The sequence below is a fragment of the Adiantum capillus-veneris genome, chromosome 5 (genome assembly GCF_014529385.1).
Source record: "Adiantum capillus-veneris isolate H3 chromosome 5, ASM1452938v2, whole genome shotgun sequence".
Lineage (NCBI taxonomy): Eukaryota > Viridiplantae > Streptophyta > Polypodiopsida > Polypodiales > Pteridaceae > Adiantum > Adiantum capillus-veneris.
Genome location: NC_140935.1, coordinates 80,660,079 through 80,681,174, shown reverse-complemented (window position 1 = coordinate 80,681,174; position 21,096 = coordinate 80,660,079). Strand labels below are relative to the sequence as shown.

Sequence of the window (21,096 nt, the reverse complement as noted above, 5' to 3'; positions counted from 1 at the left end):
TGGGGACTTAGCTTTTGGACTAACTGACAAGCAACTGGGGCGCCCTGTTTAGGGTCCCCCTTTGTACCTTTAAATAAGTGCCCAGGGCCCCCTTCTTTGGTAGATTAGCTTGGGAGCATTTGCGGGAAGGAGACTTTCGGCCATTGTACCTTTATGATCAATCAAGAAAGAAATATCGAGAGGGGCACGAGTCTTTGGGCTAGTTTTTTTGGATGCAGAAATCCGCCTTTTCGTGTCGACTCTCCTATTCTCTCTCTCTCTCTCTCTCTCTCTCTCTCTCTCTCTCTCTCTCTCTCTATTCAACTTCAGTGGTTGCAGTTTTCGTTCATGTGTTGCTATTGATTTCTCGCTTGGGTGTTCGTCCAAGCTTGCTACAAGAGGAGCACAAAACTATAGAATGCAGTGAAACGCCATAAAAACTTCAAATCTAGCCCAATCCAAGATCATTTATCATAGTACATACCAATGACAAGCATGACTAAGTCTAAAAGTAGATGGTGGTTTTTATAATCATTGGGAAGGTACAAAAAACCCAATCAGACTGCTATCAGACTCGAAGGGGTTCGGTAGTACGGTTCCCCAATTGGATGGATCCGGAAAAAACTATGATCAAAAGGCTATTTGTTGCTATATCGGCTTTATCTGACTGAAAGCTAATTTTAAATGAATTATTGGATTTTTAAGTGAGAGGGTTTTCTCACTTTGAACACTTTAGAAAAATAATTCTAAGTAAATTATTGGAAATATAAGTGAGAGGGTTTTTCCACTGGAGACATCCGAGTACAGATATATCTAGTGTGTCATTCATAGTAATGACGGGAGCACGTGAAAGAGAATATTTGTAAGGCCACCAAGAACGGGTACTTCTAATGCGTCACATCGGATGGGTGATAGGGAGCATTAGGAAGAAGTGTTTGACCATCCGGGAATGGACATCTTTGATGTGTCATAGGATGGGTGACAGAACATCGTGAAGGAGATTGTACTGTATGTTCGGTAGGAAAGGACTAGTAGATGGGTATTCTTGATGCGTCACATGGTGGGTGACAAGGGCGGCATCGGAAAGGGAATATTCCACGGTCGAGAAGAAATTCCGAACTGTGTTAGAATTGTGCCAAGACCCAGTGCGCAAGTTCCATCGCGAAGAAGTGTCTACAGAGAGAGTTTCTATTGCGACAAGCTGCTGTTTTTTTCTCTCTGTTTTCAGCCTGTGAACGTCGTAGACGGGGCTGTTACAAGAAAGAACCCCAAAGCACACCTCTTCTCTGCAACAGAGGAAGGCATAAGTTTTTGCAGGAGGAAAAGCACTAGAGCCGGATCAACCCAAGGGTTTCGTATCCGAGTTTGGGAAGTAGATTCACGAATCTGAGAACGCTAGACTCTCGAGTCGGAATCTGGAAGTTGACCTCCAAGGAAGGTCTTCGCGTCCACGAAAGCATAGTTGTTCTGCTGGAAGAGAGCTCCAGGAACAGAATCGGAAAAGAGTTGCAAGGAGGCCATGCCGTGAGTTTGGAAGGTGAGATCCAGAGGCGAGAACCTTGGTTCTCGAGGATTCAGAATAAGGAACGGAAGTTCCTTAGGGTTTTGTCCTAGGAATATGAAGTTGAGGCTTCCCGGAACCATCAAGTCTGATTCTAGAACGAACGTGGTAATACGTTCGGTTCAAGTGCTTGTATAGACTTCTCCTCAGTAATAAAGATACTATTATTTTGGGCGGGGGGGGGGGGGGGGGGGGGGGGGCATCCCATCTTCTGGTCCCAGTGCTGTGTCGATCTTCTCTCTCTCTGCTGTGTCATTAGAGCAGAGAGGATCTGCAGACTATGTCAGGAGGAGGTTGAGAGCGAGGAGCATTACGTATGCAGGTGCAGAGCATACAGTGACTTCAGAGACATATACACTTCCTTGTTCAGTGGACACCCCACACTACGCCAGATCATGGAGTCTACAGACCAGCGCCGATTTGGCCAGTTCTTGACGGAGATACAACGTCATAGGCAGATGCTACTACAGGATCCTATTACAGGGAGGGAGCGACGGCAGCTCCAGCTCATTGACTTCTTTCAGAGATCTACTAGAGTGCATATGCCGACACAGGAGGGGGTTACCCTTCAGCGAGCTGAGGACCTCCGAGCCAGACGGAGACCGAGAGCATCTGGTTACCAGACACCTGTACTACATGAGAGGGAGATTACAAAGATTCGGGCTCTTCATCAGCGCCGTATCCAGGAGCAGATCGCTCATTTACATCTACATCCGGAGATCATGCTACAAGGGATTTGTACTTCGCCATCGCGTATGTATCACATATTACATCCTCATTATGGGACTGGATGGAGCTAGCTAGTTTGCATTGCATTCTTGTACACCCCTACGCATATATTTCACATACCTTTAGTGTTAGTGCTCCATCTCCCACCCCACTCCACTCATCACTCCTATCCTACTAGTTCAGTCCTATTTTATTTTATTTCATGTTATATTTTGTCCTTTTTCTGGTCACCCAGAGGGCATTGACAGTTGTACATCGATTTTGTCTCATAGGTCGAGTTCGGCCTCTAGTAGACGTTAATAAAGCTTTCTTTCTTTCTTTCTCTCTCTCTCTCTCTCTCTCTCTCTCTCGATATATATATATATATATATATATATATATATATATATATAAATATATATATATATATATATATATATATCTTCTGGCTTCAGTATTAAGTGATAAATTCTATTTATGCGAGTATATTTTATATTGTTATGCGCTCCCATTCGTGACAGTGGTATCAGCACATGGTCTCCTCTCTTTCTCTGTAAAGGAGGACGACTCTCGGAAGATACGGAAGAAGCCATGACAAGCCAAGAGAGAGAGCAAGTGGAACCCTAAGACTTGCAGAAAAAGCTCGCAGAGTTTGGAAATTTTTTCTTTCTACAAGAAGTCGACAAAACTTTGGATTCTCTAAGAAGGTGACAAGAGCACGATGCTCAAGAACCTAGAGAATCCGAGGAGCGGAATGCTCAAGATCCTTCAAAACTCAAAACATATTCATGAACATCAATCCAGAACCATTGCCAAGAAATCCCGTCATTTCGGGAAGGATATGAAAGTCTCTAGACCTCATAACATTTCAGTTAAGTTTGATACTTTTGACGAAAGGGAAGATGCCCTGAAAGTTACTGCTTTCATTCGACAATTTGAAGTTGATGTTTTGAACGTCAATTTGTCAAAAGTGTCGAAGGTGATGCATGAGGTGAAGCATCTCAAGGGGATTGTGAGTGCTTGGTGGTATACCAAAGCTTTGCAAGGAATTCAAAAGAAGACTTGGTTTAATTCAAGGATGAATTTTCCGACACATTTTTTTCCCTCTATGCTTTCGAGGAAGGCATCAAAGAAGATTGGGATCAGTTTGCTTGATAGGAGCACGAGCGAGTCTTGGATTACATGAATAGGTATTGGTTCACTCTTTCAAAGGTGGCTCCACTCTTGAGCCCTCTCTGAGGAAGAAAAGATGAAGAAATTCAACAAAGGACTTTTGCCCGAATTTTGTAGACGCATCCGCAAGATACTTTGTAGCGGATGGTGGAGTCAACAATACAAGCTGCAAGGGTACACCTAAGTGTACATAGAAATCTAATCCCCGTAGTAGGATGGGAATCATTGAACACAGAAACAACGAAGTTTTGTTACCTCTCCTCGAAGGATATGTTGCTATTCGGAGAAATTTTGGAGTAAGGGAATTCAATTTAACTCCTGAGTTTTTGAACAAAAGACCCTTAAACTTTAAGCGAGGATAGGTCTTTGATCAAAGTTAAATCTTTGAGGGACTCATAAATTTCTTATTGCTTTTACGCACGAGGTATAAATATGTCTAACCACGACTGATCACTCTCGAGTGTTTATGAGAGTAGAATCGAGTTGAAACATTGCTTTATGCAATAAATTGGTTTGCTCAACCATACGGAAGGTTACTGATTGATCTAGTATCGGATAGTTTCCTAACAGATTACCTGCTATTGCGGGTAAGACATTATGAAGGAACGTGATGTGGAAGTCTTCGATCCCGTGGATCTCAACAAGGCGGTAGCGATTGCTCTCGCACAAGAGATGAAGCACAAGAAGGGAAAGCCTAAGGAGAACAAGTCGTCTCAAAGTACCTCTCAGACTTCTCAGAACCCTCAGAATGGTAACTCTTTTAGCTAATCTTCCTCTAATCCTTTGGAAAAGAACTCTCAAAATGAATCTAAGGGTAAAGCTAAAGCACAAGGAATTATAGAAGGCTACATAACAGTTGAAGAACAAGTGATTTATGCTAAGGAAGGTAGATGTTATCAATGTCACGTCAAGGGTTACATTAAGAAGGTTTGTCCTAAGACAACCCCACCTAAAGAACCCACAGCTATCACAAGCACTTTAAGGAATCAATCTGAGTCTTCACATGTTTCTGACACACACATTGATGAGTCTCTCATGAAGTGTTATGGTCATGTAAAGGGTTAGGGTCTTGTCATATTGTTTGATCCAGGCAGTATGCATGATGTGATCAGCGCCTCTCTTGTAGAGAGAGCCCGTCTAGAGGTTAGTCCGACATCTCCTCTCGAGGTGTCTGGCTTCGCTCCGGATATGGACTCTCTCATTACACAAGAGTGCTGTGATGTGTTGTTTTCAGTTTAACAAGCTGCCTTCCGTAGGAAATTTGTCGTGTCTCCTCTTTTAGGATAGGATATGCTTTTGGGCATTCGATGGTTTCATGAGCATAACCCTCTCATTGATTGGGAGGACAATACTCTCATATTAAATGCCAAAAGTGACTCTCCCATGATCATTCGTACTGAGGAGAGTCTGCATTCTTTGCCTCTCATTTCTCATGTGCAAGCAAAGCATGAATTACGACGAGGAGCACAAGCGGCATTCATCTATGCTGCTCCAGTTATTCAGAGCATTCAGACTTCCGACAGGTATTCAGCTTTATTTACCAAGCTTAAGCATCTCTTTTTACAGGATGATCTTCCACTCCGTCTCCCACCCTGTCTCCCATCCGAGCGGCCGGAGAACCATCGCATTGAGAGCTCACGGAGGGGGCACAGCCTGTCAGTAAGGCTCGCTACCGTTTGAACAAGACTCAAGAAGAAGAGTTAGAGTGGCAACTCACGGAGTTGGTGGCCAGAGGATTCATAGGTCCAAGTGTAAGTCCTTTTGCTGCTCCTTTTTTGTTTGTCCGTAAGAAGAATGGTTCGTCTCGTTTGTGTGTTGATTACAGGGCACTGAACAAGATGACCGTCAAGAACAAGTTTCTGATGCCTTGCATTGAGTATATCCTCGATAGGCTCAATGGGGCAAAGGTTTTCAGTAAGGTCGATCTCAAGAGTGGATACCATCACGTAAGGGTATTCAAAGGCGACATCTCCAAGACCGCTTTTCGCACTGAGTGAGGGCAATGGGAGTATGTAGTCATGCCTTTTGGATTGACAAGTGTCGTGGGTATATTTAACCGTCTCATGGTAGGCCGTTTTGGTGATATGGTTGGTGTATGTGTGTTCATCTTTCTTGATGATATTCTCATTTTTTCTGCATCGTGGGAACAATATGAAAAGGATGTAGAAAGGGTATTAACCCGTTTGGATGAGTGCCAAGTGTACATTGCAGCTAAGAAATGTGAGTTTTTTCTTTGAAGTTACTTATTTGGATTATATCATTTATGCAGAAGATGTACAGCTAGACCCCGCGAAGGTGGAACAGCTACGTAATTGGGATTTGCCCAAAACTGCATATGATGTGTATTCTTTTCTTGGTTTATGTCAAGTATATAGTTTGCATATAGAGAATTTTGTACGCATTGCTGCACCCATAACTGATGTTTTGAAAGGGGTAAAGATCCGCCGACAGCGCGTGGATTTGCCCAAGGCAGCCATTGAGGCTTTCCGTGACAGAAGCACAGTGTCTTATCCTTGCCTCTTGGGATGATTCCTTTTAGGTGTGGACGGATGTGAGCAATGTCGCTATCGGCGCTGTGCTTCAACAGCATGGTCGTCCAGTAGCTTTCCTTAGTCGGAAGCTCAATAGTGCAGAAAAGAATTATTCAGTTTATGATAAAGAACTTTTGTCTGTCATTCACTCGCTTAAGCATTGAAAGCATTTTCCGTAATTGGGATTTGTCCAAAACTGCATATGATGTGCGTTCTTTTCTTGGTTTATGTCAAGCATATAGTTCGCATATAGAGAATTTTGCACGCATTGCCGCACCCATGACTGATGTTTTGAAAGGGGTAAAGATCCGCCGACAGCGCGTGGATTTGCCCAAGGCAGCCATTGAGGCTTTCGGTGACAGAAGCACCGTGTCTTATCCTTGCCTCTTGGGATGATCCCTTTGAGCTATGGACGGATGCGAGCAATGTCGCCATCGGCGCTGTGCTTCAACAGCATGGTCGTCCAGTAGCTTTCCTTAGTCGGAAGCTCAATAGTGCAGAAAAGAATTATTCAATTTATGATAAAGAACTTTTGTCTGTCATTGACTCTCTTAAGTATTGGAAGCATTTTCCGTAATTGAGATTTGCCCAAAACTACATATGATGTGCGTTCTTTTCTTGGTTTATGTCAAGCATATAGTTCGCATATAGAGAATTTTGCACGCATTGCCACTCCCATGACTGATGTTTTGAAAGGGGTAAAGATCCGCCGGCAGCGCGTGGATTTGCCCAAGGCAGCCATTGAGGCTTTCGGTGACAGAAGCACCGTGTCTTATCCTTGCCTCTTGGGATGATCCCTTTGAGGTATGGACGGATGCGAGCAATGTCACCATCGGCGCTGTGCTTCAACAACATGGTCGTCCAGTAGCTTTCCTTAGTCGGAAGCTCAATAGTGTAGAAAAGAATTATTCAGTTTATGATAAAGAACTTTTGTCTGTCATTCACTCTCTTAAGCATGGGAAGCATTTTTTGTATGGTAGAGAGTTCCCAGTTCGCACAGATCACCAAGCCCTCAAGTGGCTCCAGTCTATGCATAGTGCACATTGGAGTGATCGCCAAGCACGGTGGTCACAATTTTTTGAGCAATTTGGAGGGTTGATTGAGTATGTGCCTGGAAAAGCTAACCCTGTTGCAGATGCGTTAAGTCACAAAGGACAGATTTTGGCTCTTGAGTATAGATCCACAGTTTCTCTTCAGGGTGTGTCTTTCGACAATATGAAGAACCAGTACGCAAATTCCGAGTTTGGTAAGCAATGGTTGTAGGCCCTTGCTTCCCAAGGGCCGAGCAACTATCTCATTCGTGATGGTTTGTTATATTTTCACTGTCTATGTGTGTTGCCCTCTCTCAGGACAACCGTGTTGTACGATGCACATGACTCTCTCACGGGTGGGCACAGGGGAATGAACACCACTTTGGAAAAAATAAAAAGATTCTTTTATTGATTTAAAATGCGAAAAAATGTGTTTCGTTATGTCACACAATGCACTATTTGTTAAAAGGTAAAAGCTCCTCGGGGTAAGCAGCAAGGCCTCTTGCTTCCGTTGCCTATTCCCGATGGACCTTTTTAAGATATTTCCATGGATTTTGTGACTGATCTTCCACCTAGTTTGCATACAAGGAACACTCAATGTTTGACAATTGTTGATCGTTTCAGCAAGTTTTGCATGTTGATTCCTTGTAAGGCCACAGTTACTGCACAAGATGTGGCACGGTTGTTCATAAAGCATTGGTATCCCCTCTGTGGTTTGCCAAAATCGATTGTTTCAGATAGGGATGTTAAGTTCACGTTCAATTTTTGGCGCGCACTCTTTGAAAATTTTGGCACTAAGTTGAATTTTTCATGAGCTTTTCATCCACAATCAAATGGTCAAATAGAGATTTATAATCAGTTTGCTTTTGATGTTTTAAAGTCACATGTGCATGATCAGCAGTCTCATTGGGAGCTCTATCTCCTATTAGTTCAGGCTATTTTGAATGACTTCTATTCCTCTGCCATTGGTCAAATTCCGTATGAGGCAGCTTTTGGCCGTCCATTTCAGTCACTTTTGATTGGCTTGGTCAGTCAAATGCTTCATACCAATGCTGAAAGTCAGTTGTTAGATGAGATTTGTGAGAGTGTGAAGCTTCGGCTTAGCAAAACTTAGGAGTCTTACTCACGCCAGGCTAACAAGCATCATCAGGATGTTTCGATCAAGGAAGGGGAGTGGGTGTATTTAAGAATCATGAAGCAACGCCTTAAGCAAGTTGGAAAGAAGTGTCCAAAGTTGTCGTTCAGAATGTATGGTCCGTTTCCTGTCATTAAAAAGATAAATGAGGTTTCGATGAAATTGCAATTGGCTAACTCATGGTCAATGCACAACGTTTCCATGTTTCTTGGTTGAAAGTGTTTCAGGGAACACCTCCAAAGGACATTTCCGAAGAAGAAGCGCCGAAAATCATCGATGAAGTAGAAGTCATGGAGTCGGAGCAAGTGTTGTTGCATCGGTTTCGCCATGGTTCGAAGAAACAAGTGAGACAGTACTTTCTGAAGTTCAAGGATTGAGGAACTCGCGAAACAGTGTGGGTCGGCGAAAAGTTTTTCAAAGATTACCCAGAGTTGTTGGCAGACTACAAGGAAGCCATGCAGCTCGGTACTAGTACCTCACTTTAAAAAGGAGGGGTTGTCACGTGCACATCTAACCCTATGTGCATGTGGACAAGCTACTTCAAGTCCAGGGTTCATGTCATCTTAGGAAGTGTTATGGCACCTTTGTGAGTCTGTTCGCAGACCGTGCATGTCTAGACACTTAAGAGTAGTTGCATATCCTCTGGTTGCACACAACATGATCATCAGTATTTCCATCAGAATCCATCAAGAGCATTTTACAATGCACAGAACCTATTTCCCTTATTTTAGCCATTTTTCACTTATTATTGATAAGTGACTTTGTTGGGAAACTGGGTAGGGCAAATTTGCTTAGTTAATATAAAAGAAATTTGGAAGTCACTCAGTAGAGCAGAAGAAGCAAAGGAGAGCACAGGCAATCTCTTGCAGCAGGTCCTTTAGCGCGACTTCTCCAGCAAGAAACCTCCCCTCCCCCTCCAAGAAACCAGCGTTTTTATCTGCAAATTCAGCCCAAGAGCCTAGCGTTTTTGGATCCTTCTATAAGCGCCAGCAAGCAGCAATTTTCAGCCAGCGTTTTTGCAGCTGTTGTCTAGCGTTTTCAGCCTGCTGTAATTGCGTCAGCCCTGCTGTCCAACGTTTTCAGCAGACAAAACCAGCGTTTGTTCAGCAGATGGAACCGCCATTTTCAGCCATGCACACCAACGTTTTCAGCCCGTGAAACCAGCTTTTTCAGCCAGCCGTCGTCCTCGTCGTCGCCGTCGTCTCCGACTTAGAACCTCATTGCATCGTAGCGTCAAGAACTTTCATCAGCATCTTGTATCAGATTTGTGCAATCAATAGCGTAAACTTCTCTCACCAACGAGAGAGGGGCCCTTGGAAGAGGGTTTGACAACTTGTCTGGTGTCGTATTCTTCTCTCTCTATATCTCGGTCTCAGTACTTTCATTCACAGTGTTTACCCACTTTGTTTGTGATTATTTGCACTCTCTTACCAAAGGAACGAAAGGCTCTCCCTTCCGTAAGTAAAAGGAATCCTTGAGCACAGGATGGAGCACTCATCTTGAGCAAAGTTCAACATTCACTTCCGCTGCACCTTGAGCACATGATCATGATGGCTTAGTGGCTGAGCATTTCATGCATGCCAGAGATCTACTAGCAGAGCTTCTAACAGTTATGTTTAAGCGTGCCATGTGTGAGGGTTTGCCTAATACTTGGAGCCTATCTACGATTGTACCTATCTTCAAGTCAGGAGACCCTATGGAGCCTGGAAATTATGGCACTATCATGATTGGACACATTGGCACGGTTGTACGCATCCATTCTTGAGAAGCAGCTGAGTAGATGGGCAGAGAGGGAGGGAATGTGTGTTGCTGGGCAGGCAAGGTTCAAGAGAGGTTTTTCTACATATCTTGACACTCAGGGCCATCATCGAGGAGGGCAGATCCCATGGGAGACGGATCTAATGTAGCTTTGTGGACTTCCCCAAAGCATTTGACACAGTACCCAGAGCTAGATTGATGCGCAGATTACAGGAGATGGGAGTACCCACAGAGCTCATCTGAGGGATCATGGCACTCTATAGATCAGTAGTAGGGCATGTACGCACCTCAGCGGGTCTATCTACACTGGTTCACTCCACTATTGGGGTGAAGCAGGGATGCCCGCTCTCTCCTATTTGGTATGTATGTGGATGAGGTTTTTGACTACATTGAGAGAGATGGTGATAGAGGTGCACCGCTAGCAGGGACATGGATTCCGCTATTGTTATATGCTGATGATATTGTACTGATCTCCGACTCTCCGGAGGGGATGCAATGTCACTTGGATGCTTTGCATAGGTTCGCCCATGAGAGTGGCTTGTCTGTCAACCTTGGTAAAACCAAGGTCATGGTATTTAATACCACCCCACAATGGATCAGGAGGTCAGCGCCCGCATTCACATATGGCGAGGAGACAGTGGAATATACAAATGCTTACACTTACCTTGGAGTGGTTTTTAGTGGACCAGCATTTTCTTTGAGGAGAGCGGGACAGACTAGACTGACTAGAGTGCATTCGGCATCGGGGAGACTAGAGAGGATGTGTTTAAAGGTTCAGTTTCAGGAGCCTCGGATGAAGCTCTGGCTCTTTGACACTCTGATGGCTTCTGTAATGCTCTATGGAGCTGAGATATGGGGGCCTTCATTGGATCACCACAGGAGAACAAGTCGTACTGATGGATGGGGGGACATGGAGAAGCCTCTGGTCTCCATGATCTTGCAGCTCATTAGAAGCCTATGGTCTCCATGATCTTGCGGCTCATTAGAGCCAAGGCTTCAATACCACGTGCCATTATCCGAGCAGAGCTAGCTGTCCCCCCACTAGTAGTTGAGGCGCTCACGCGATCCGTTTCCTTCATATACCACTTGTGGGAACTTCTTAGAGACGGATACGTCCACCTTGCACTTGAGTCCTCTCTACAGTTAGCCAGGTAGGGAGACACAACATTTTGGTATGGGGAGATGACGTCATGGTTCCCGGCACATGGGTTTAGTATAGACAGATTGCCCCCCTTCCAGTATTCACTGGATGCACCCTCTCTGACTCTTACACAGTCTGAGACCACAAGGCTCATCTGCCAGGACCTGACTTAGCTAGACACCAGGAGGACATGGGTATAGCCAGCACAGGAGCTGGGCTCGAAGATGGCTTTCTATAGAGAGCATCTTCTCCAGCTTACGGCGGACGATTTTGTGACGAGGCCCAGATACATGGACACCCACTTGTCTCATGGGATACGGTGTGCTATTGGCCAGATATTCACATCTTCACACCAACTGCGGATTGAGACTGGGAGATATAACGGAGCGCAAGTAGAGGCTAGGACATGCACCCTGTGTGACATGGAGCTTGAGACAGAGTTACACTACACATTCCACTGCCCCGTCTACTACGAGATACGAGGTTGCTTCCACTGCTTGTTTAGAGAGGGCTTTGGACCACTCTCCAGAGTCATGAGGTACGAGGATCAGAGATGCCTGGGTTTGTTTCTGCTTGATCTGCACAGACACAGAGAGATCCTGATGAGAGGAGAGGCTACCCAGTCTCAGAGACGCATCACAAACTTCTTTACAGCAGACACTGGACACCTAGAGGAGCTACTACCACAACAGATCTTGCCGCCTCACACGAGAGACACACTGATCGATTGAGCGACGGAGCTGGGGAGATCGAGACGCCCACGACTGCGGAGGACTACAGAGCATCGATGGAGGCTACATCAGAGGATTTGGATCACTTTGGCCCGACATGCACGACGCCGGGTCAGACTTCTCTCCATGGAGGAGATTGATGAGATCCGCCAACGACCGATGCTAGATCTTTTGTGACGTGATTTAGCTACCCCAGCTAGCTGCTTAGTTTACGCCTACCAGTTTAGGATCCCATAGTACTTTTATTTTATCATTTTATCATTTTGTCATTTCATTTTGTTACTCTGACTTTGTATCAGATTCACCACATTGTAACGCTCTGGTCTCATAGGTCATTTTGGCCTTTTGAAGACGTTAATATAACATTTCATCTCTCTCTCTCTCTCTCTCTCTCTCTCTCAATAGCATAGGTCGAGCATGGCCTATGCCTCCTCCACCCATCCACACCACTCTCAGTTCTCACATCACATATCTCTTCCGTTCTCCACACTTCAGCTATTAGCTCTTTTCCACACACCACTCACACAGGACGCACTCCCTCCCCGGGGACTATGCCTCAGAACCGCTGGTATGATGATGAGTGCAGAGAGCTATACCGACGCCTCCGTGCACGGCGAGCCTTAGGAGAGATCACAGAGAGAGAGGCCAGACGGCATATGAAGACGCTGACACGCCAAAAGCGGCGAGCATTCGAAGAGGCACAGGAGCTTGAGCTATACCGCCTATTCATGAGCATGGATAGCGCGACGGCATGGCGCACCCTGTGCGAGCCACGTCCGACTACAGCTATTGAGGATCCACAGATATGGCATGATTATGCAGAGCGACTTTATGAGGTGCCAGGGCAGCCTCCTATCCCACAGCCACACGAGCCATGCCCCACGTGCTCCTCCTTCTTTACAGCAGAGATGGTAGAGAGGGCCATACGCCGCATGCAGCACAGACGATCAGATGACCATACTGGATTACAAAGTGAGCACATCATTTATGCGGCCTCCACTATAGCCCCGTTGATTGCACATGTCTTCAACCGGGCTATAGGGGAGGGCTTCCCAGAGGAGTGGACACAGCACACCATAGTGCCTATCCACAAATCTGGCGACACCCTGGACCCAGGGAACTACAAGACTATCATGATTGGCCACACGATGGCCAAGCTATATGGAGCAGTACTTGAGGCACAGCTCAGCTGCTACGCAGAGATCGAGGGTTTACGAGCTCCAGGCCAGGCAGGTTTCAGACGAGCTTTCTCCACCACTGATCACATCTTCGTTCTGCGCCCCTCATTGATGGGGCAAAGGCGCGGAAGAAGAGGCTTTACTGCTGCTTTGTGGATTTCCTCAAGGCCTTTGACACAGTCCCACGCGAGAGACTCTTCCAGCGCCTTCACAGCATTGGGGTACCAACAGAGATGATTTGGGCCATATATGCTCTCTACGAGAGGGTGACGGGTCGAGTTCGTTGCCCAGGCGGTTTTTCAGAGACCATTGCTAGCACCATTGGTGTTAAGCAAGGATGCCCACTCTCCCCGACACTCTTTGGGCTCTACATCGACGAGATCTCCGACTACATACTACGAGCAGGAGGAGAGGGGAGCGACTTGGCAGGTACTCCGGTCCACATCATGTTATATGCTGATGATATTGTGTTGATTTCAGAGTCACCCGAGGGCTTGCAACGCCATCTTGAGGCCTTGGACGAATTCAGCACACACAGGGGGTTGACTGTGAACCTTGGCAAAACCAAGGTTATGATCTTTCACACATCCAATGCAGTGAGGAGCGCTGCCACCTTCACAGCAGCAGGAGGACAGGTTGATGTAGTCACCTCCTATGTCTACCTTGGCATCACATTCACCAGCCTACCAGGACCCTTCACTATGAGGCAGGCTGCTGCTGACAGGCTCACCCGAGGATATGCAGCTCTGGCCATGCTAGAGCGGAGATGCCACCAGGCACACTTTCAGGAGCCCCGCACGAAGGGGTGGCTTTTCGACACCTTAGTCACCCTGGCCTTGATGTACTCGGCGGCAGTATGGGCACCAGGATTGACAACTGACCAGTGGACACAGCTTGAGAGGCCATAGGTATGTATGATCTCACGCTTGCTCCGCAGCAAGAAGACAGTGCCACGTGACATTATTAGAGCCGAGCTCGCCACACCACCTATGGTTGTAGAGGCACTATTCCAGACAGTTTGCTTCATCCAGAGGATGAGAGAGCTACCTCCTGACAGACTTACTCGTAGAGCATTTGAGGCAGCTATACAGCTATCAGAGAGTGGGCATGAGAGAGCATGGTACTCACAGGTCAGAGCATGGTTTGAGGGACACGGTCTTGACATGGAGAGCCTACCACCATTCCAGTACGACCCCCACTCACCATATGTTCACCTCTCTCGCAGTGAGAGGAACTTGGTATTGAGACAGGATCTGTGGCAGCTATACACTAGGAGAGTCTGGGAGTCACCTGGCTTGGGGACGAGGATGTCAGATTACATAGACCAGTTTCTCACCATATTGTTTGGGGGGTTCATACAGAGACCACGCTACATGGACACATATATGCCACATAGCTCACGGGTGGCGATTGGTCAGCTGAGAGTGGCTTCACACAGGTTAGAGATTGAGATCGGGAGACATACTGGTGTTCCCAGGGAGGAGCGAGTCTGCAGAGCCTGCTCAGAGGAGGTGGAGAGTGAGGAGCACTTTGTATGTAGGTGCAGAGCATACACTGAGATCAGAGGCAGGTATGAGGCCTTATTCAGAGGACAGCCCACTCTCCGAGAGATCATGGACTCTCGAGATCAGAGACAGCTCGGACGTTTCTTACTAGAGATACAGAGCCATCGGGACACACTACTACAGCCACACACAGCTACACAGACAGAGGGGAGACAATCGCAGCTCACAGACTTCTTTCAGAGGATTGCCGCCCCTCCCTCACCAGACACTCAGAGGGGAGTGACTCCCACAGGCGGAGGTGAGCCGAGCTAGACGACGACCACGAGTCATAGGCTACAGGGGCGCGAGCTCCCACCACCGACAGATCGAGGAGATCCGAGCCCGGGAGCGCCGTGCCACTGAGGAGCGAGTGGCTCAGATGAGGGCCGACCCGACAGCTTTCATCCGGGTAGCCTTGGCACCAGACCTGCCCATGTACCACATCTTACATCCCCCCATTAGTACAGGATGGAGCTAGATAGCTTGATGCATTCTCATGATTGTACTACCTTGAGCATATAGACATGCATATACCCCTAGAGATAGAGCTCCATCCCTCCTCAGATACTCCACTACCTACATTCAGTTCAGTTTTGTATCAGTTTTGTTTCATTTGTCTTTCCGATAGACGGATGACATACACACCATGTACATTTGATTTGTCTCATAGGCCGATTTCGGCCTGACATAGACGTTAAAAATCTTTCTTTCTTTCTTTCTCTCTCTCTCTCTCTCTCTCTCTCTCTCTCTCTCTCTCTCTCTCTCTCTCTCTCTCTCTCTATTTATCTCTATATCCTCTGGCTTCAGTATTAAGTGATAAATTCTATTCATCTGAGTATATTTTATATTGTTATGCACTCCCATTTGTGACACTATTCTACTTTCGATCGAGAAATTGCAATGGATATAAGATTCTATGCATTTATGGTGCTGATCCTGATAGAACTGGCACTGAATGGAGTCTTGCTCATAGCTCTCAACAAAGGCTTTCATATGCGGCCAGTAGAACCAAGGCCAAAGTACCATGTATACTAGGGAATCTTGCACTAGGTGGGTGACATTTAAAAAAAAACTTGATTGCGGATCTCTTGATCGTGTGAGCTTTGCCTTGGTTGAAAGGCAGACCATTGTGGATTACGTCCTTTCCTCTTCATCATTTTGTATGTAGCCTGCTGTTGGATGTTTGGACGTTTATACGTGCCATGGCTACATAATCCCCCCACCGCGATGAGGATGACATTTGGAATGCCCTTTAGGAGAAAGTAGTCAGCCAAGGTCTCCTTGAATATCAGCCGGGAAGAATATCAACAATTTTTTTGTTGATGACACACGTTCGTAAATTTTTTGTAGAGCATGTGTTCACTTATGATGCACGCGCATAAGGTTTTTGTGAAGCATGTTGATCTCATTGGTCATAGAGAGAGATTAGTTTAAATCAAGATCAGACAACTTTTGAAACAAGACGGTGTACCACATTGTCAAAATTCACAGGTTGCTGATAATGAGGAGTTGCATAAAGAATGGAGGCAGGCAAAGAGAACAAGCAAACTTAAGCTTGCTGCTTATATCAAGGAGAAGACTGGATACACCATTAACCCTGATGCTCTCTTTGACATTCAGGTGAGTGCTGAATTCTACTCTTTTCGGATCCGTCAATGCTGTTATAATGACAACATACTGTAATTTGTGACAGGTCAAGCGAATTCACGAATACAAGAGACAGTTTCTGAACATTCTAGGATTGGTTTATCGCTACAAGAAGATGAAGGAGATGACTCCAGAGGAGCGTAAAGCTAAATATACACCACGAGTATGCATCTTTGGAGGAAAAGCCTTTGCAACATACGTGCAAGCTAAAAGGATAGTGAAGCTGATTACGGATGTTGGTGCTACAGTCAACAATGATCCCGAAATAGGGGACTTGTTGAAGGTAGGGCCTATGAAAATGTCTCAGAACTGTGGTTTTTTGCTGTTTGTTTTTGTATGTATGTATATCTGTGTATATGTACATATACGTATGTAATTCTATGTATGCGTGTATAGAGTACACACACATATTTATTGGGTTGTTAGACTAGTTTTGTGTATTTGAAAGTCGTTTGAAATGGTTCTTTTTGCTCCATGCAATGAGAAAAGGTAGCCCCTTCTGTTGCTAATAGCAATTGAAATCGTTGCAGGTAATATTTGTACCAGATTATAATGTCAGTGTCGCAGAAGTTCTCATTCCAGCTAGTGAGTTGTCTGAACACATCAGGTACTCAATTGCATTGTTTTGTGTCGCTCATTTTGTCCTATTAAGTGCATAAAAACAGCTTTTCAAGATCTCATTTTTCCAATGGATGTGTAGCACTGCTGGGATGGAAGCAAGTGGAACGAGCAATATGAAGTTTGCAATGAATGGATGTGTTCTTATCGGGACTCTTGACGGTGCGAACGTTGAGATTCGTGAATGTGTTGGAGAGGAGAACTTCTTTTTGTTTGGTGCTTATGCTCATGAGATAGCTGGCCTTCGGAAGGAACGGCAGGAAGGAAAGGTAGTCTTATTCAATATAAAATCCTCCAAGTGCATTAATTGTTGGATTGCACATCTTACATGGTCAATATTTAAATTTATTTGCTCAAAAACCTTTGCCTCTTTTATGCCACCTAGACTCTTCAAAATCTGCACAAGAGCTACTTAAACGTAAGAAGAGATGAAGTTTATGAGAGATAGGCTTGCAGTCTGTTGATTTTAGAATCACCGTTTCAAGTAGTTACAATTCTAGTTCTCTGTTTTGTTTCTATTTACATTAAGACTTCTCTTCTTGAACTTTGAGACATGCACAAAATTTTATTGCTAGACTCGGTGGGTTTTTCTAGTACAAAACTGCATTTGGCAGTTTGTCAATGTGATAAGGTTTGCCGTTTGCTAGATGATGAGTTAGTAAATTGGATACGTTTTCCATTTAGTATACAAGCGTGGTGTGTTTATGTGTGGCGTGGGAAGGGAGTGGAGATTCAAAACCTGTTGCACAGAGCTACTTGCTGAAGGTTCTAAATTTCCCTTGTACATTGTTTGTATGCTTTTTTCAAATTTCAGTTTTGTAATTGTTGTCTTATCTTTCTGTTTCCTTTCCTCTCCCTAGTTTGTGAGGTTGAGTTTTCTCTGACCTGACAATAAGGATACGTATTTGCCTAAACTTCCCTACTTATATCAAGCTATGTTAGAGTGAGTTGCCTTCACACACAGCATTTAAGTCCTGAGAGCTTGAATGTGCAGCATCTGAGAATTCTTTTGTGAAATGCAGTTTAAACCAGACAAAAGGTTTGAGGAAGCGAAGGCTTATGTGAAGAGTGGAGTATTTGGAACATATGATTACAAAGACCTCCTAGGGTCACTGGAAGGCAATGAAGGTTTTGGAAGGGGTGATTACTTCCTTGTGGGAAAAGATTTTCCTGCTTATATTGAGTGCCAGGATCAAGTTGATGAGGCTTACAAAGATATTGAGGTATGCTTCATTTTTAGAAAAGGTTGTGTTACACCTTGAGCCTTTTTAGTTCAAATGTAAGTTCCACTAACATGTGACTGGCTTTATTGGTTTTGTATGCAACTCTTAGAAGGTACTGTTTTTGTCTGTATCTGATATTAGAATAAAGACGCCTTTGTGGCAGCATCATGTATTTGCCGGTATGGGGTTTGTTGAATTCTTATGAGAAATGAAACCCCTTTTTTGCAGTTAGAGAAAGGCCAGTAGCATCCTTGGCTGTTATTGAGAAACACAAACAGGGATATCAATTCACCTGCACACTATTGCCCCTAGATGTTTGATAGAGCGGAAATTCACTCCTATGAACTTCCTTTGGAATGGTTGATCAGCAAAATGTGTCTTGCATTAAGGGATTTTGTGTAGCACACTTGCCATACTTTATCTATCATTTGGAGCAGCACGCTTCACGTCACATGATTCTTTAACTGAAACAATATGTTCTAGAAACTGATCTAGTTCTAGAGCTGTTGGTGCAGTTCTACACAAGATGGTAGATCAGAGGCTTTCGAGAGTAAGAAACTTGATGGCACCCAGCCTAATTACTCTGCTTACGAAAAAGAACTTTATGCTATTGTGTATGCTTTGAAGAAGTGGAGACACTCGGACGGAGCTTAGTTTGGCATTGTGTTTGACCATGAAAGTATAAGATGGTTTACAAATCAAACTGATTTGAAGGGCCAAAAGGCCAGGTGGGTTGAGATTCTATGGGAGTATGATGCATGGCTAGAGTATCGGAAAGGTTGATATGACGTAGCAGATGCTCTCAATAGAATGCCGGAGATTTAACTCTCTCTTGTCCATGGAAATACAAAGTAAGTTTTTAGAATCTCTAAAGGGCAAATGTGAGCAGGCATACTCCAAGGTCTAGACTGTGGTAAATGAGGGCGGGAGTAGAGTTTGGATTTTGGACGATTGGGGTGTTGGTTGGATGCTCGCCTATCTTATGCATTTGCGTACCGATTTTGACCCCTCCTTTGGGATTTGCAGAGCAGCCACCGTATATTTTATTTCATGTGGTTGATGGCTCACATTGCTTTGCCAATGGGGACATGAGCTGGCAATGTTGGCCATGATCGAACTTGTTTGCGTTGCAACTTACATGTAGACGAGACTATTAGCCACTCTCTTTGGGTTTGCCCCCATGCTTAAATGGTCTGGTGAGCAGTTTGTGCCGTGCTGTGCAAGGCGGGTGTCGCACTAGCTTCGTCTCTCGGAGTGTGATTTGTTGGCTATTGCTCCCAGATTCATCTTACTTTTGAGGGGAAGGAGAGGATCCCGTTTTCTTGTTGTCGGATCTTGGCTACTAGGAAGGCACATTGGATATGTTGTCAGACACTATACATGCTTTTGAGTCATAGCCCTACAAGATGATTTTTGCTACTGTGGTTGCAGTCACCTTGCGGATAATGTGGAAGGCTAGATGCTTGCATGTTCTTGGTGCACCTCTAATCAAAAGGAAACACCTCCTGACACCATGAGGCCACATCTTTCTTGGAGAATAGGTACAAGGATATTGGCTTGATCCAACAATCTCCATCAACTTGACGTGAGAGACCATGCAGATGCATCGGCTGAAATTGATCCATAATGAGCCCCTTGTGCCACTCAAAACTCTCCAGCTGGTCGGCTGTAGCAGGTGTGAGCTGTGAACACGAGTCCCCTCTTGCCTTCAAAACGCAGGCACAATTTCGTCCAACTGCTTCCTGAAGAACAGCAGCACTCCTCTGTTGTCGACCGGCTGAAAAAGCACAGGTTCTCAAGGGATCTTTGCGACAAAAGCGAAGCACACCCCCATAGCCCCCCTCCTAATGAAAAAACGTAAACTTGGACCAGGTCTCTGCAATGAAAACATAGCCACAAGCCGCCCTCCTGCTGGCTGAAAATCAGCAGGCTGCAGTCCAACAGGCTGCAGGCCAATCCACCCTTCCCGCACTCCCAAACCACTAGGTGTTGACACACACAGGCCATGTCGAAAGTGTAGGGAGCATGGGCGTTTGTTTGGGGGCCCCCCCGGGGGGGGGGGGGGGGGGGGGGGGGGGGGGGGGGGCGGAGAAATGAAATGATATATTAACGCCAAACTGACCTATGAGACCAATCCGTTGCAAACTTGTGAATCTCGTATCATGTCTGAATACGAGAGAGAGAGAGAGAGAGAGAGAGAGAGAGAGAGAGAGAGAGAGAGAGAGAGAGAGAGAGAGAGAGAGAGAGAGAGAAAGAAAAGAAAGAAAGATTTTTAACGTCTATGTCAGGCCGAAATCGGCCTATGAGACAAATCAAATGTACATGGTGTGTATGTCATCCGTCTATCGGAAAGACAAATGAAACAAAACTGATACAAAACTGAACTGAATGTAGGTAGTGGGGTATCTGAGGAGGGATGGAGTTCTATCTCTAGGGGTGTATGCATGTCTATATGCTCAAGGTAGTACAATCATGAGAGTGCATCAAGCTATCTAGCTCCATCCTGTACTAATGGGGGGATGTAAGATGTGGTACATGGGCGGGTCTGGTGCCAAGGCTACCCGGATGAAGGCTGTCGGGTCGGCCCTCATCTGAGCCACTCGCTCCTGAGTGGCACGGCGCTCCCGGGCTCGGATCTCCGAGAGAGAGAGAGAGAGAGAGAGAGAGAGAGAGAGAGAGAGAGAGAGAGAGAGAGAGAGAGAGAGAGAAATGAAATGAAATGAAATGTTATATTAACGTCTTCAAAAGGCCAAAATGACCTATGAGACCAATCAATTACAAAATAGTGAATCTAATACCATGTCTGGGTACAAAAGAACTAGAAAAGAACTAGAAGTGGAACAAAATACTACTACTACTACTACAATCTAAAACTACGTGGGTGTAGCAGCTGATACAATAGGTACCCGGTAAACTGGATGTAACAGTGTGTGAAACAAAGATGGAAGAAATGGTGAGGATCCATCCTCATCTGCACTCTGGATGTCGAGAGAGTATGGCTCGAATCTTCTGTTGTAGTCTCCGTCGATGCTGTGTAGCTCCTCTCCTCAGTCGCGGTCGTTTGTATCTCTGTAGCTCCAATGCTCGGTCGATGAGAGTGCCAGTAGTGGTCGAATGAGTGTGGGACGAGCTCTGCAG

The 21,096-nt window shown here is 45.4% G+C and overlaps 1 protein-coding gene across 2 annotated transcripts in view; it reads left to right on the top strand.

The window, feature by feature from the left end:
• LOC147457587 (Glycosyl transferase, family 35) overlaps positions 1–21,096 on the top strand; it is a 104,787-nt gene that overhangs the window by 63,458 nt on the left and 20,233 nt on the right. For both annotated transcript variants that reach the window (XM_086512453.1, XM_086512452.1), the window contains exons 10-14: positions 15,962–16,090; positions 16,164–16,400; positions 16,648–16,724; positions 16,818–17,004; positions 17,758–17,958. In XM_086512453.1, the coding sequence (XP_086368579.1) occupies positions 15,962–16,090; positions 16,164–16,400; positions 16,648–16,724; positions 16,818–17,004; positions 17,758–17,958 (831 nt within the window). The remainder of the gene's footprint in view (positions 1–15,961; positions 16,091–16,163; positions 16,401–16,647; positions 16,725–16,817; positions 17,005–17,757; positions 17,959–21,096) is intronic.